Below are 17,466 nucleotides of genomic sequence, written 5' to 3'. Positions count from 1 at the left end.
AGCAACCAAACACAGATATTAACCATTCTTTAGAATTAGAAATAGGTTATTTCTTTCAAAAATAATCACTAAACTCCATGTTGCTTTTCCTCAATAAAAATAATGTGTAAGAAAACATGATAATATTAAGCCGTTTTCAGGCTGAGTCACTGCTGTTTTCTTTACATAACTGCTTGCACAGCATCATAGTCAGTCACTTAAGTAGTTGCTTGATGGAGTGTACCAAGTAAAAAAGATATATGTACAGAGAGTTCAATCATCACCGTTCCTAAAATCTGGAAATCATTTAAATGTTCATCAACATAGCATCAGATAAATAAATTGCAGTATACCTATGTAATGAGAAATTCTGCAGCAATTAAAAAGAATGAGATATATTTAGTGTTATACAGGAAAAAAGCAAGATGGCTAAAAGCATGCTAAAAGACAGGAATATAAATATTTATGCTTATATTTTTAAAAATCAGAAGATAAACCATAAGTTAAAAATGTAAATTATTACTTATAAGGGGAAGAAGACAATGGGTTGGATGGGACAGAGATAGAAACTAGACTTCTTTGAACATGCCTGTTTTGTTCATTTAACTTTGGAACCGTGGAAATACTTCATATATGTATAATAAAACAAAACTAAATCTAAAAAGCAAACCTTAAAAATTGAAGTAAAGTTAAATGAATCAAAGGTACATCTAACTGGTACCATAATGCCACAGAAGAAACTATTCCAAGGGACTTTATAACAAAGTAATTTGTATAAACAACTTTGGTGGAATAAATAAAGGATAGGCCAGACGTGGTGGCTCAGGTCTGTAATCTCTGCACTTTGGAAGGCAAAGGCAGGAGGACTGTTAGAGGCCAGAAGTTTCAGACCAGCCTGAGTAACATAGCAAGACCCAGTCTCTTAAAAAAAAAAAAAAAAAATTAGCCAGGCATGGTGGTGTGCACCTGCAGTCCCAGCTACCTGGGAGGCTGGAGACAGATTTTTCAGTAGGCATATTGTTGGAGATGGTGTTGGTACTGTTATACTGACAATGTTGTATGTGTGTATTGTGGGGTAAATGAAATGACTATGTTTGTGATGTTCAGATTTTTGGCATGACTTAAAGGAAATGCAGATTTAAGAACTAGAAGTTTAGTCCCATAGTTATCAATTCAAATTAGTAGAGTCATATAAACTTAGGAGGCTAGAAACAATAGCCAACCCAGAAGTAACAAGTATCACCTAGTGCCTAGATTGTACCTATATTATATTTTCCTTCAATGGAATCAGAGAGCTCCTTGAGAAATGGCTGATTCCAGGCTTGCTGCGGGAAATGTCTACGATGAATCAGGATTAGGATTAGGATTATCTAAGGACATGACGAAGGACACAGATAGCAAACCAAAAAAGCTCCCACTAATCTAAAATAACATGAACATCAATAAGAATAATAACAGTGATGATTAAACCACAAATATACTTAAATCCATGAGTCCATGAAGACACAGAAAAAAACAACCAAACAAGCAAAAAATCTCACTGGTCAACTTTGAGGATGCTAAGGAACCTAGTATTTCAAGATTTCTCCCTTTCCTGTACCACCTTTACTTCAGGGAATCCAAATGGTTGATGTGGGGTAAACTCTCTATAGAAATATGCAAGCTAATAAATAAAAAAGGAACAACAATTAAACTGCAACCATTTTGTAAAATACTGAAATAGTAATATTTGAAATTACAGAATGACAATTTGCTTCGAAATAATCTGGGGTAGGAAGGCTACAAGTATAACAAAAAAGTTCACGGAAAAAAAGAATTAGGTTGGGTATATGCACTGACATAGAAAGGCTTTAAAATTTAATGTAGGCCGGGCGCAGTGGCTCCTACCTGTAATCCCAATATTTTGGGAGGCTGAGACAGGTGGATCACTTGAGGCCGGGAGTTTGAGACCAGCCTGGCCAACATGGTGAAACCACATCTCTACTTAAACTACAAAAATTAGCCAGTGTGGTGGCGTACGCCTGTAATCCCAGTTACTTGGGGTGCTGAAGCATGAGAATTGCTTGAGCCTGGAAGGCAGAGGTTGCAGGGAGTCGAGATCGCACCACTGAACTTCAGCCTGGGCAAAAGAGCAAGACTCTGCTTAAAAAAAAAAAAAAAATTAATTTTAAGAACAATAGTAAGTATATAAATGTGTGGAATTTTCCAGCTTTAAAAAATTTTGTTTATATAAGCATGGATCAAAATATTGAAAAATATTTGATTGGTCTAGGAAGAGATGATTGATAAAATTAGCTAGGACACATACTGGCTACTTCATATATTGCTATACCATTTGCAATGTTTTCAAGGACTGTACACTAACCATTTACATACTCAGAGAAAAAAGTGTTTTTTGTTTGTTTTGGGGGGTGACAGGGTCTTGCTGTATCACCCAGGTTGGAGGGCAGTGGTGCAATCATAATTCACTGTTACTTAGAACTCCCAGGCTCAAGGGATCCTCCCACCTCAGCTTTCCGAGTAGCTAGGACTACAGGCGCAAGACACTATACCCGGCTAATTTTTGTTTTGTTGTGTAGAGATAGTCTCCATATTTGCCCAGGCTGGTCTCAAACTCCTGGGATCCAGCGATCCTCTGCCTCAACCTTCCAAAGCACTGGGATTACAGGCATGAGCCACTATGACCAGCCTGTTCTGGTTTCCTTTGATCTCAGTTTTCTCTAAAATTTTATGAACATAGTGTCACGGATACTCTCTAGGTACCACACTTTAAAATATACTTAAATCCCAACCTGAATACTGTGAATGTCTCTGAATGTATACTTCTAAGTACAAATGTATTTACCTAATGATCATACAAGACACAGGATTTATAGTGTGTCTGATCTAGGCACTTTGGATTAAAATAGTGATTTTCAAAGTACGGTCTACAGGCACCTTGGAGGATCCCCGAGACCTTTTCAAGGGGTCTGCAAGATAAAACTGTTTACAAAATAATACAAGACATTATGTGCCTTTTTCACTGTGTTGACATTTTTACTGAAAATGCAAAACCAGTGGCAAAATTGCTGACTCCTTAGCAAAAATCAGGCAGTGGCACTCAAATGTACTGGCAGTCATTACATTCTTGACTGCCATGCTTCCCAGTAAAATCAAATAAATAAATAATATTATGCCAGTTTCAAATAAGAGCATCTTTGATGAAGCAGTAAAAACTGCTACGTCTCAATCACTGAGTCTTTTTAATATTTTGTGTGATGAAATAAGAACCATGCATAAGGAACTATACATAACTACACACATCTGCTGCATGTGGAAGTATGTATGAAGTTATGTCCTAAAGAAAAGCACTTGTGTAATTTATTTGAGTTGCATAATAAACTAGACACTTCTTACATGGAATGCCATTTTTACTTGAAAGAGTGACATCAAACTATGGTTTTCCAGACTTGGGAATTTGACAGGTATTTTCTTAATAATGAAACCAAGTAATCCTGTCATTTTTAAGTTAAATAAATGTGTATTTGTTTCCAATGATAGAATTTGAGCTCTCCAGTAAAAATCAGAATTTTAGGAAACTTGTATCTATCACTGTGAGGATGATAGGTTCCCAATACTTAGAGTCTTTTCTGAATAGATCAAAGGTAAAATTAACAAATGTGATTTTTAAAATATTGTATTATATTATATAAGTGTCAACATTTAAAAGATCCACATAAATCAGTGAATCAATATTTTCTAAATGATCACTGCATAATGTTACAAAATCATATATTCAAAATCAATGGATTTTAATGTAACAGAAGACAAAGTTCATTGATGCAGTTTCAAAGTACACATTACAACTAATCTTTAAGAAACTAACAATTGTCACTTTAGTGTAGTATCAAAGAATATTTGCAATAATCTTAAAGACTATTAAAATACTCATAGCTTTTCCAACTATATTATCTGTGTATGAGGTTGAATTTCTTCACATACTTCCATAAAAACAACATACTTCCATAAAAACAACATACAACATATTGACTGCAAAAGCAGATATGAGAATCCAGCAGTGTTTTATTAAGCCAGACAATAATGAGATTTATAACAAATGTAGCACAATGTCATTCTCTCACAAAATTTTTTTTGAAAATATAGTTTCGTAAAAATGTTATTTATGTTAACGTGTGATGGGTTTTGTTACTGTTATTTTTAAATGAATTATTTTTTTTTAAATCCTCAGTTTCAGTGTCTAATATGGTAAATATCCATTGATAAAAACCACGTAAACAAAGCCACCTTGGAGCTCTTCAATATCTTTTAAGAGTTTAAAGGGGATCTGAGAGCAAAAAGTTTAAGAATCACTGGATTAAAGGACTGGATTTCATGTACTGTATTTTATTTTTAGATATGCCCTAAAGGTAAATATCATCTGATGAATCTCAGAAGCTGTACCTTTCATAAACAATATAATATAATTTGAATTTCAGGTTCACACACATATACATTAATATGGAAGCTTATAATTTGTGTAAATAGTCATTTTCATTGACAAGTAAATTTCCAACACCAAAATTATATAGGGCCTTTTGAGATTTGGAATTTTATTTTTCAAAAAGATTTTCTACTTTGGGAGGCTGAGGTCAGCCAATCACTTGAGGCCAGGAGTCCGAGACTAGCCTCGCCAACATGGCGAAACTTCATCTCTACTAAAAATACAAAAATTAGCTTGGCATGATGGCACACACCTATAATTCCAGCTACTCAGGAGGCTGAGTACAAGAATCGCTTGAACCTGGGAGGCAGAGGTTGCAGTGAGCCAAGATTGCACCACTGCACTCCAGTTTGGGCAACAGATTGGGCGACAGTCCCCCCACCTCCAAAAAAGAAATTGTTTTTTAAAAAACATATTTTGTATAAAAACTAGCCAGGCATGGTGGCGTACGTTTGTAGTCCCAGCTACTCAGGAGGCTAAGGCAGGAGCATCGCTTGAATCCAGGAGGCGGAGGGTGCAGTGAGCCAATATCACACCACTATACTCCAGCATGGGCAGAAGACTGAGACTCCGTCTCAAAAATAAATAAATAAATACAAAATAAAAAATGTATTTTGGATTACATTATCAGTAAGTCACGACCACAAACAAAAAGGATCCATAAGTTGTACTTTTATATGTTAAAGCCATTTTTAAAAAAACAGTAAACCATTACAACACTCAATAAGCTTTATTTGGGAGCCAAATTGAGAAATATCTCAGAATCAAATACTGGGAAAGGAGATAAAAGAAAACAGCAAAATCCCACAAGACCATCTGCCCCCAGTAGATTTCTTCTTTTTCCATAGGTAAGAGCTATGCAATGAGTTTCCTTTTTTGCTTTAGCTGGTGGGCTGCTCAAAGCCCAAAATCATGCTGACCTCCATATCTGGAACTTAGCTTGTTCTTCCCCCCAACTCCTGTGCTGTATTTTTCCCTTTCCTTCTTATTTTGTCTTCTTATTGTATTTCCTTGTTTTTTAGCTACCTGAAATCCTTTCTGGAAAGTTACAGGGTATAAGTGAACTAAAAAAATTAAACATAGAAAAAGAAAAAAACATGTACCACATATGAAATGTAGACATTTACTTATATTAAATGTAAACATATTTTGGCAGCCTGAGATCATTGGCAGAAATATATTATTAAAAGATCTAATTATGCACTATGTTTTTAAAAATTTTTACTAAAAATACTTACCCGTCTATGCCTTTCTCTGTCTTTACATTTTTCTCGCACCCAATCAATAGTATGGAAATCATCATATGTACCAACACCTGGAATTGGTTCATCCAAAAGATCCAGTAAATGTGTAGAACTGTTAATGCTGCCTCCATTTGTCATTGTATAATGAGTTCCTACAGAAGAGAAAAGGAAAGATGAGTATGTTTTAGAATGGACAACAGTGAGCTAAGTGACCTTCTTAGAAATTCATTATTAAGTCATACAGAAATAATCCCTCCCCCTCTCCCTGGTCTCCGACTCCCCCCTTCCACCGTCTCCCTCTGTTGCCAAGGCTGGACTGTACTGCCGCGATCTCAGCTCACTGCAACTTCCCTGCCTGATTCTCCTGCCTCAGCCTTCCGAGTGCCTGGGATTGCAGGAGCGCGCCGCCACGCCTGACTGATTTTTGTATTTTTTGGTGGAGATGGGGTTTCGCAGTGTTGGCCGGGCTGGTCTCCAGCTCCTGACCTCGAGTGATCTGCGCGCCTCGGCCTCCCCAGGTGCCGGGATTGCAGACGGAGGCTCGCTCACTCAGTGCTCAATGTTGCCCAGGCTGGAGTGCAGCGGCGTGATCTCGGCTCGCTACAACCTCCACCTGCCAGCCGCCTGCCTTGGCCTCCCGAAGTGCTGAGATTGCAGCCTCTGCCCGGCCGCCAACCCGTCTAGGAAGTGAGGAGCGTCTCTGCCTGACCGCCCATTGTCTGGGATGTGAGGAGCCCCTCTGCCCCGCCGCCCAGTCTGGGAAGTGAGGAGCGCCTCTTCCCGGCCGCCATCCCCTCTAGGAAGTGAGGAGTGTCTCTGCCCGGCCACCCATCGTCTGGGATGTGGGGAGCGCCTCTGCCCGGCCGCCCCGTCTGGGAGGTGAGGAGCGTCTCTGCCCGGCCGCCACCCCGTCTGGGAGGTGAGGAGCACCTCTGCCCAGCGGCAACCCCGTCTGAGAAGTGAGGAGCCCCTCCGCCGGGCAGCCCAGTCTGGGAGGTGGGGGGGCGCCCCCGCCCGGCAGCCGCCCCATCTGGGATGTGAGGAGCCCCTCTGCCCGGCCGCCACCCTGTCTGGGAGGTGTACCCAACAGCTCATTGAGAACGGGCCATGACGACGATGGCAGTTTTGTCAAATAGAAAAGGGGGAAATATGGGGAAAAGAAAGAGAGATCAGATTGTTACTGTGTCTGTGTAGAAAGAAGTAGACATAGGAGACTCCATTTTGTTCTGTACTAAGAAAAATTCTTCTGCCTTGGGATGCTGTTAATCTATAACCTTACCCCCAACCCCCTGCTCTCTGAAACATGTGCTGTGTCAACTCAGGGTTAAACGGATTAAGGGCGGTGCAAGATGTGCTTTGTTAAACAGATGCTTGAAGGCAGCATGCTCCTTAAGAGTCATCACCACTCCCTAATCTCAAGTACCCAGGGACACAAACACTGCGGAAGGCCGCAGGGTCCTCTGCCTAGGAAAACCAGAGACCTTTGTTCACATATTTATCTGCTGACCTTCCCTCCACTATTGTCCTATGACCCTGCCAAATCCCCCTCTCCGAGAAACACCCAAGAATGATCAATAAATACTAAAAAAATTAAAAAAAAGAAATAATATCACTTGAAATCATTGCAATTAGAGAAAAATGTGTTAAGAAAAATTATCCAAAACTTGGAAATAAGGCCAAAAAATTATGGCATGTCCTCTTAAAGTCAAACCCGAGTGTCAACAATTAGCCTGCATAATAGTCACCTGATGCTCTGGAGAATTTTGAAGACTATTTACTACTGATTAGGGAATAGACTCTGTAAAATTAGAAAATGATTTGTAAAAGATAAATTGAAAATAGTAATTTTTATCTGGTAAAATGCAAATGAATTCTGTCCAGTAGAAACAATAACCCTTAGAGTTGTGGTTTTGTTTTTGCCCTGTAAGAATTTGCTTTCTTTCACTGATGATATACACTTCATCTCACACATCCTCTTCTCAATCAGCCTTGTCATCAGGCGGGTTCCCTCATTAGAGTCAAATAAATCTTTGACACATGTTCACCATATATCTTATAGTATCACAGACTTCAGAAATGTATCAGGAAGGACATTAAAAGATAGCTCAAGAAAAAGAAATACAAGTGGCTTTTAAATATGAAAATAAGCTCAACCTAACACATAAAAAGAAATGCAAATCAAATCCACAATATCATTTCCCTCTATCAGATTAGTAAAGATGAAGTGTGTGAATGCACTAATTTAGCAAAGCTATGGAGAAAGAAGTCCTATCACAAAATTAGTAGTTTAAGTATGAAATGGAATAATCCCTTTGGGAAGGCGAAAGCTAACAAAATTTAACATACACAGATGCTCTTCAACCTAGCAAGTTCACTTCTAGGTTTTTTTCTTGCAGCTACACTTGCATAAATCCTTGAATAAACCCACAAATTATGCACAATGTGGGCAGAACATCTTACTATGTGCTATAGAAAGAAAACAAAAACATAATAATGCCGAAGTGCTCATAATCTAAAACGGGTTGGCAAAGAGCCAGAGGGTAAATATTTTAGGCTTTGGATGCCACACAGTTGCAACAACTCAATTCTGCCATAGTAGCAGAAAAGAAATCATAGACAATATGTTCATGAATGAGTCTGAATGTGTTCTGATAAAACTTTATTTACAAAACAGATGAAGGGCAGGATTTGGCACATGGCTCACAGTTTGCCAATCCCTGATCTAAAGTCTGTACAGCAGACTTTACAACTGAAGACTTCTATTAAGAATTTTTTACATAAATAGCACTTTACAGCGTAGCAGATACAAAGATAATTAAAAAAAAAAACTGCCCCTAACTTCCAGGTGCAATATATTGTTATAACAAATTATATTTCAAAATAAAGTTCAAATACTGAAGTTCCAAGGTTCCAATATTCTTTGACTACAATTCTAGTCATGTTACCTATATTTAATTTGTTAAAAAGAAAGAAATCTTGGGACTGTAGCACCTGGAACTAGGTGGATTAATCTAAGAAAACTTCCTAAAAAACATGAATTTTAAATTGTAATATGAAATAAATTAGGCTATGGTTTCACAATGAGAATTATAGCTATACATTCCATGTTAGATACACTTAACACCTATTTCTGAAAGAAGAAACATATATGAGTATAGTCTGTAAAAGACAATTTATATTGCTATTAGAAAAAGAGCTTTTGGGCCAGGTGCAGTGGCTCACGCTTGTAATCCCAGCATTTTGGGAGGCTGAGATGGGTGGATTGCTTGAGCTCAGGAATTTGAGACCAGCTTGGGCAACATGGCAAAACCTCATCTCTACTAAAAATACAAAAAAAAAAAAAAAAAAAAAAAATGCTGGGCATGGTGATATGTGTCTATAGTCCCAGCTACTCAGTAGGCTAAGTTGAGAGAATTGCTTGAGCCCAGGTTGGTCGTCGTGCCACTGCATTTCAACCGGGCCACAGAGCAAGATGCTGTCTCAAAAAAAAAAAAAAAGAAAAGAAAAAGAGTTTAGAGTGTAAAACACAGGCTGGGTAAGAAATATGATAATCCGAGTGAAAATTATTAGACCTGACAGTGGAAGTAAAGAGAGACAAACATTTTGGGAAGAAATTTGGAAATACCTATCAAAATATAAGGGTTCCACGTCTAGGAATTAATTCTACAAGTGCACAAAAGCTTAAATATTTAATTGAACCATTATCTGTAATACTGAAAAATTCAAACCAATGGAAATGTCTCATCTATTGGTAATGAATGAAATTATGTAATTTATATATAATGCAGCAGTTAAAAAGAATAAGGTTGATCAATATATACTGGTATAAAAAATTGGCCATAATAAATTGCAGTTTTTAAAAAAGGGCCAGGTGTAGATCAGCATTTTTAATATGCAAATTACTGTGTAAAATTTATACAGTAATACACAGAATACAGAGAAAACAGTATGACCAAACATGAGATAACATATTAATAACGGTTATCTCTGGGGATTACAATTGTCAAAAGCAGAAAATGAACTTTCATTTTCTACTTTGTACTTACAGGTATACATATATGTATAAGCACACACACAGTATTTTCATAGAACCATAGAGACAGCTATGAAAATAGAGAAATTCTAATGAATCCAATCATCATTTAAGTAAATAGAGCAATGAACTGTTACCAAAAGGCCCAGATTCTAGTCCTGGACAGCTAACTTTAGACAAGTCTCCTTTAAATATTAAGTATCTATCAGCATCCTTGACAACTACGTGATATATGCTACAGCTTATAATAAAGATACATAAACAAAGAAATATTTAAATTTTTTCCAAAGCACTATAAACTTTGAAAACCTCATACATAATTTCAAATAGGTGATTTTAGCATAAGTGATTATAAATTATATCCTCAAACTATTTTGTAATGCAGATTTTAATGCCAAAAATTACTCAGAGGTTATTATTGAAAATGTAGCTCATTATTTGATATAGAATATAAGAAGTGGCACTCTATACTAATGTTTAAAAAATTGTAAAAATAAAACACAAGATATGTTTATTTTATTATAGGACTTTTAAGGAATGGAGCAAAATTCCCAGACTACTCTTGCCATCTTTCTGGTTTAAACAAACTCATTCTCTTTGGTTTACAGATTAAAAAACAATTATATATGTTAAAGCCAGAATCTGAACTTCTCGTAATCACTATAAACATTCTTAGACTAGATCAAGAGATCATGTGAAATCAACTTGGGGTGGGATAAGGGAGGAATGCACAAAGAACCACGATGCCAATACTATTAACAAATTTTATTACTGCTGAGATATAAGCCAAATAAACTATAGAGTAGGTTTTTTGATAATTCTGAGAGGACATGAATATAGAAGGCGCTAATATTTTAAACAACGTAATAGTACTAATAAATGTTTGCTTCTACCAGGTCCAACAGGGTTCTTGCTTATCTCCCTATTTATTACATTTAAATGCCTGCCTTGAAAGCCGGGAGTGGTGGCCCACGCCTGTAATCCCAGTACTTTGGCAGGCTGAGGAGGACGGATAGATTGAGCTCAGGAGTTGGAGACCAGCCTGGGCAACATGGCAAAACCCCATCTCTACAAAAACTAGCTGGGCATGGTGGTGTGCACCTGTAATCCCGGCTACTCGGGAGGCTGAAGTGGAAAGACTGCTGGAGTCTGGGAAATAGAGGCTGAAGTGGGCTGTGATTGCGCCAAACTCATCTCCAAAAAAAAAAAAAAAAAAGTGTACCTTGGAAAGGTGTAAAACTTCTAAAAGGAGAGTGGCACACTGATTTCAGTGTTTTAGCAGAAGTACTCCAAAAAATAAGAATAATAATAATTGATACCATTCGGGGCCAAAGGTTTAAAGGCCCAATCCCTGCATCAATGCCCACGTTCATTTACATACAACACATACTCAAAAGCTCAATCTTAAAGCTTTAATAAAGCTCTTCCCCACCCTCCCATCCTAATGTTATGTAGTAACTTCCACTTCGAAAAGCTAGCTGAAAGGCCACACATTTTCTTGAGAAAAAGCAATTGAAGAATAAATATAACAGGAATACTTATAATATCTTGACATATGTGAGCATCTCTGACTCTGCTTTCCATATAATATTAAAATTGATCATTTAGAAAATGCAAATGCCACTTATGGCTTTCTGGTAAGATATACAGTACTTCTGTGGTATTCTGGCCAGAAATGCACAAAATGAATCTTACAAGGAAAAACCAGACACACCCAAACTAAGGGAAATTCTGCAAAATATATGGATTGTACTCTCCAAAAATGTCAAGGTTATGAAAGATAAAGAACTGAGGAACTGTTCTAGATTAAAACAACAAGATGTAACATGTGCTCCAGGATTAGCTCCTAGACCAGGAAAAACAACTTTTTTCTTTTGTACTAAAGGACACAGTGGGACAACTGGCATATTGGAAAATGGTCTGCAGATCATGTCATAGTATGGTATCAATGTAAATGTTCTGATTTTGAAAAGTGTAGAAGTGTACGGTAGCTATACATAAGAAAATGCCCTTTCTTGAGGGAGTACACACACTGAAGTATTTAGGAGTAAAAGCACATCATGTCTGCGTTTTACTATTTATGTGGCTCAGAAAAAAATATATAGTGCATACATGCCCTATGTCTATAAAAAATGCTACATATTACATATAATGGCATATATCGTACTTGGAGAATACAGACATAATGAACAAATGTGGTAAAATATTAATATTTCAGGAATTGGGGTGACAGGTATATGGGATTCTTTGTACTATTTTTAAACTTCTGTAAGTCTGAAGTTACTTTAAGAAAAAGCCTACTATGAAATATTTTGCAAACTTCATTTTCCCTCCTACATTGCCCTTCTCTGGGTAGAGCTGAAGAAATATGGACTACTGGTCTTGTTACTCTTTACGCAAAAAAAAAAAGCGAAATTTCTATACCACTTAACATGTATCCATAATACATCGCTAGCCCCACTTAAAGAATTTTCAAGCTATTTACAGCATGAAGATAATAAGCAAACAAAATATACATTTCTGCAATAGACTTACGAATGATGAAGTGGAAAAGTACAGACTGCTATTCTCATTTTTATGAGGTAGAAAAAGGTACAGTAGTGCAATAAACATTTACATTAGGCATGTGTCTTGCTTTCAGTGACTTTCAAATAATTACTCTGTGGAAACTACTCAACATCTTAATTTACACAACGATTCAGCAATTCAAAATCTCTGAAAACCAGAAAATTTTCAAACATTCAAACATTTACTTTAGTATGTGACATTTCAAATATTTTCTCTTATAGTTTGTTCTGCCAAACATGCAAATCTGAATAGTATAAAGGAGAAGAAAGGGAAAATTTCTATCCTAAACTGGGGAGAAGCCACTATATTTCTAATGTGAAAAGGAATTTTAAAGGTATTATGTTTTCTGACAATAACAATGGCTTTAAAATAATCCTATTGCACTGTTTCTTTGCATATAATTCTCTGAATGAAACCGAGATTTGTGTAAGATATAACTTACAGCCGGGCGCGGTGGCTCCTGCTTGTAATCCCAGCACTTTGGGAGGCTAAGGCGCGTGGATCACAAGGTCAGGAGTTCAAGACCAGCCTGGCCAAGATGGTGAAACCCTGTCTCTACTAAAAATAAAAAAATTAGCTGGGCGCAGTGGCAGGTGCCTGTAATCCCAGCTATTCAGGAGGCTGAGGCAGGAGAATCGCTTGAATCCAGGCGGCGAAGGTTGCAGTGAGCCGAGATTGCACCACTGCACTCTAGCCTGGGTGACAGAGCAAGACTCTGTCTCAAACAAAACAAACAAACAAAAAATATATATATAACTTATATAGGCTAAAATAAGTACAAAAAATTACATATATGTTAAAATTTTTTAAAAGCAACAGTATATCCAATTTTACCTCTCAATTTCATCTTACACATGAATAAAGGATGTATCTTTTAGGTACTGTCACAGCATAAATTAAAGTTCTCTTCTACATAAAGTACATCTCCTCTTTTTCCCTATAATAATATATCAAAGGCTGGGCGTGGTGACTCACACCTGTAATCCCAGCACTTCGGGAGGCTGAGGCAGGCGGCTCACTTGAGACCAGGGGTTTGAGACTAAACTGGCTAACATGGTGAAACCCCGACTTCATTAAAAATACAAAAATTATCTGGGTGTGGTGGTGCACATCTGTAGTCCCAGATCCTCATTTTATCTATCTATCTATCTATCTATCTATCTATCTATCTATCTATCTATCTATCATTTGTTTTGAGATGGAGACTCGCTCTGTCGCCCAGGCTGGAGTGCAGTGGCGCGATCTTGGCTCACTGCAAGCTCTGCCTCCCGGGTTCAGGCCATTCTCCTGCCTCAGCCTCCCGAGTAGCTGGGACTACAGGCGCCCACCACCACGCCAGGCTAATTTTTTTTATTTTTAGTAGAGACGGGGTTTCACGGTGTTAGCCAGGATGGTCTCAATCTCCTGACCTCATGATCTGCCCGCCTCGGCCTCCCAAAGTGTCGGGATTACAGGCGTGAGCCACTGTGCCCACAGTCAGATTTTATTAACCTAAAACGACAGGATTTGCCTTGGATCAGCCATTTCTCAAAGCATATGCAGTTCTCACTTACCTGTGAAGACAGTAGTAGAGCTGTAGTGGAATACCTCCAGGAAAGACTAAGCAAGTTCCTTAGTCCATGCTATTTTCTTGACCTCTCCACACACCTTCCCCACACCAATTCAGTCAGAGACATCCATTGCCATAGGAAAAGAAATACACAGCAGAGCATGCAGAACACGATTCGATATTACGGTATCCCAGTTTCAAATGTAGGCTTCTGAAACCCACAGAGGAAAAAAATTCTTTTTTTTTAAATTTAAGTTCTGGGATACATGTTCAGAATGTGCAGGTTTGTTACATAGGTGCACATGTGCCATGGTGGTTTGCTGCACTTACCAACCCATCGTCTAGGTTTTAAACCCCAAATGCATTATGTATTTGTCCTAATGCTCTCCCTCCCCTTGTCCCCCACCCTCCGACAGGCCTCGGTGTGTGATGTTCCCCTCCCTGTGTCCATGTGCTCTCATTGTTCAACTCCCACTTATAAGTGAGAACATACAGTGTTTGGCTTTCTATTTCTGTGTTAGTTTGCTGAGAATGATGGCTTCCAGCTTCATCCATGTCCCTGCAAAGGACATGATCTCATTCTTTTTATGGCTGCATAGTATTCCATGGTATATATGTGCCACATTTTCTTTATCCAGTCTACCATTGATGGGTATTTGGGTTGGTTTCAAGTCTTTGCTATTGTAAATAGTGCTATAATAAACATATGTGTGCATGTGTCTTTATAGCAGAATGATTTATAATCCTCTGGGTATATACCCAGTAATGGGACTGCTGGGGCAAATGGTATTTCTGGTTCTAGATCCTTGAGGAATCGCCACACTGTCTTCCACAATGGTTGAACTAATTTACACTCCCACCAACAGTGTAAAAGCATTCCTATTTCTCCAAAGCCTTACCCACATCTATTCTTTTTTGACTTTTTATAATAATCACCATTTGACTGGCATGAGATGACATCTCATTGTGGTTTTGATTTTCATTTCTCTAATGATAAGTGATGAGTACAACTTAAAAGGGACGTGAAGGACCTGTTCAAGGAGAACTACAAACCACTGCCCAAGGAAATAAGAAACGACACAAACAAATGGAAAAACATTCCATGCTCATGGATAGGAAGAATCAATATCATGAAAATGGCCATACTGCCCATAGTAATTTTCAGATTCAATGCTATTCCCATCAAGCTACCACTGACTTTCCTCGCAAAATTAGAAAAACCTACTTTAAATTTCATATGGAACCAAAAAAGAGCCCGTATGGCCAAGACAATCCTAAGCAAAAATAACAAAGCTGGAGGCATCATACTACCTGACTTCAAACTATACTACAAGGCTCAGTAACCAAAACAGCATAGTACTGGTACCAAAACACATATACAGACCAACGGAACAGAACAAAGACCTCAGAAATAACACCACACATCTACAATCATCTGATCTTCAGCAAACTTGACAAAAACAAGTAATGGGGAAAGGATTCCCTATTTAATATTAATAAATGGTGCTGGGAAAACTGGCTATCCATATGCAGAAAACTGGAACTGGACCCCTTCCTTACACCTTATACAAAAATTAACTCAAGATCAATTTGAGGCTTAAATGTAAAACCCAAAACCATGAAAACCTAGGCAATACCATTCAGGAGATAGGCACTGGCAAAGTCTTCATGACTGAAACACCAAAAGCAATGGCGACAAAAGCCAAAATTGACAAATAGGATCTAATTAAACTAAAGAGCTTCTGCACAGTAAAAGAAACTATCATCAGAATGAACAAGCAACCTACAGAATGGGAGAAAATTTTTGCAATCTATCCATCTGACATAGGTCTAATATCCAGAATCTACAAGAAACTTAAACAAATGTACAAGAAAAAAAACAAACAACCCCATCAAAAAGTGGGCAAAGTATATTAACAGACACCTCTCTGTTCATAAAAAAGAGACATTTATGCAGCCAACAAGCATACAAAAAGACTAATTCTTACCAGTCAAAACTTTTGAATTCAAAAGATGGGTCTCTGGGTTTCAAAAAGCTTTAAGTAAAAAGGCTTTGGGGTTTCTGCAATAAGCCTGATGAAGAACCAACTTAACCTAACTATATGAGGATTGCTGGGGAGGAGAAAAAAGGGAATCAAGTAAACAAGAGGTTAGGTGGGAATTGAACAATGAGATCACATGGACACAGGAAGGGGAATATCACACTCTGGGGACTGTTGTGGGGTGGGGGGAGGGGGGAGGGATAGCATTGGGAGATATACCTAATGCTAGATGACGAGTAAGTGGGTGCAGCGCACCAGAATGGCACATGTATACATATGTAACTAACCTGCACAATGTGCACATGTACCCTAAAACTTAAAGTATAATAAAAAAAAAAAAAAAAAAAAGAGGTTAGAACTATTAAACTGGTGACTGGCTTCAGCCTTTTATATTTTCTATAAGTGAGATAACAGGTAAGATCATACTAGCTACACTTAAAAGTTGATTTTTTTCATTCATACTTCCTAAAAATTATTTCACATCATTAAATGCACATGCACATTTTCCGTGACTTCAGATAACTATATTTGTCATAACATATTATAATTTATTCATTTTACTTTATGTTTTTAGAGATGGGGTCTTGCTCTGCCACCTAGGCTGGAAAGCAGTGGTGGAAACATAGCTCACTGTAGCCTCAAACCTAGGCTCAAGCAATCATCCTGCCTCAGCCTCCCAAGTAGTTGGGACTGCAGGCAAGCACCACCACACCTGGCTACATACTACAGTTTAAACATATCTTCAGGTTGGTTTGCCATTATGAACATTATCTAACATATATGTATCTGCTCAGCCATCCTCTTTTCCAGTTAATTTTTACGATTTTAAGTCTTTTCTTATTCTCGACTTTTTCTCCAACCCCACTACCAGATATTCAATACTAATAACCAGGTATATTTCCAAACTTAAAATAATCATATTATCCATTTATTATCCTCACATTAGGGTTATTATTTATGTAATAGAACCTGATTGTTTTGCCCACTTGGTATCTCCTTCCCCTTCTTCCTATAACAGAACCCAATTATTTTAAGGAAACTTCTGTCCCTCACTGCATGCAGTCCTGGTGAAGCTATCAATCAAGGTACCTTCTCCTCCCCAGCTAAAGAAAACACACAGATCCAAGTTAGACCAATCAAACTGTGGCTCCTAGAAATGTAAATCTTGAGCACAGTGTTAATCAGAACCAATTAATTTTAACAGCTGAACCTTCAAGAGGACTTAGGATAATTCCGTAGTTTCTGCTACCTAAATATCCAGCTCTTGGATGATAAGAAAGTATGACCTGAAAGTTAGTAGCTTCCAAGTTTAAGAAAAAAAAAAAAAAAAAAAAAATCAAAAACTTTTTTGGAGGGCTGACTACCGGATGCCAGTGACTACTATTCTACTACCTAACTCTACTATCTCCTGGCTGAAAAACAGTAACAAAAAAGACTGGAAAAAAGATCACTTTTCTTCCAGGTGGCCTAGTAGAGAAATTCCATGACTTTACTGCACTTTGAGGTCAGAAAGACCTAGAGTCAAATTCCAGCCCTGCCTCCCGTTAGTTCTGTGATCCAGCACAAGTTAC

The 17,466-nt window shown here is 37.8% G+C and overlaps 1 protein-coding gene across 6 annotated transcripts in view; it reads right to left on the bottom strand.

Annotated features, from left to right (window-relative positions):
- The window catches only part of CLCN3 (chloride voltage-gated channel 3), a 102,776-nt gene that overhangs the window by 37,216 nt on the left and 48,094 nt on the right, over positions 1-17,466 (bottom strand). For all 6 annotated transcript variants that reach the window (XM_055385792.2, XM_004040614.5, XM_004040611.5 and 3 more), the window contains one exon: positions 5,698-5,855. In XM_055385792.2, coding sequence (XP_055241767.1) covers positions 5,698-5,855 — 158 coding nt within the window. The remainder of the gene's footprint in view (positions 1-5,697; positions 5,856-17,466) is intronic.

Source organism: Gorilla gorilla, chromosome 3 (genome assembly GCF_029281585.2).
Source record: "Gorilla gorilla gorilla isolate KB3781 chromosome 3, NHGRI_mGorGor1-v2.1_pri, whole genome shotgun sequence".
Lineage (NCBI taxonomy): Eukaryota > Metazoa > Chordata > Mammalia > Primates > Hominidae > Gorilla > Gorilla gorilla.
This window is presented reverse-complemented; position numbering and strand designations above follow the sequence as displayed.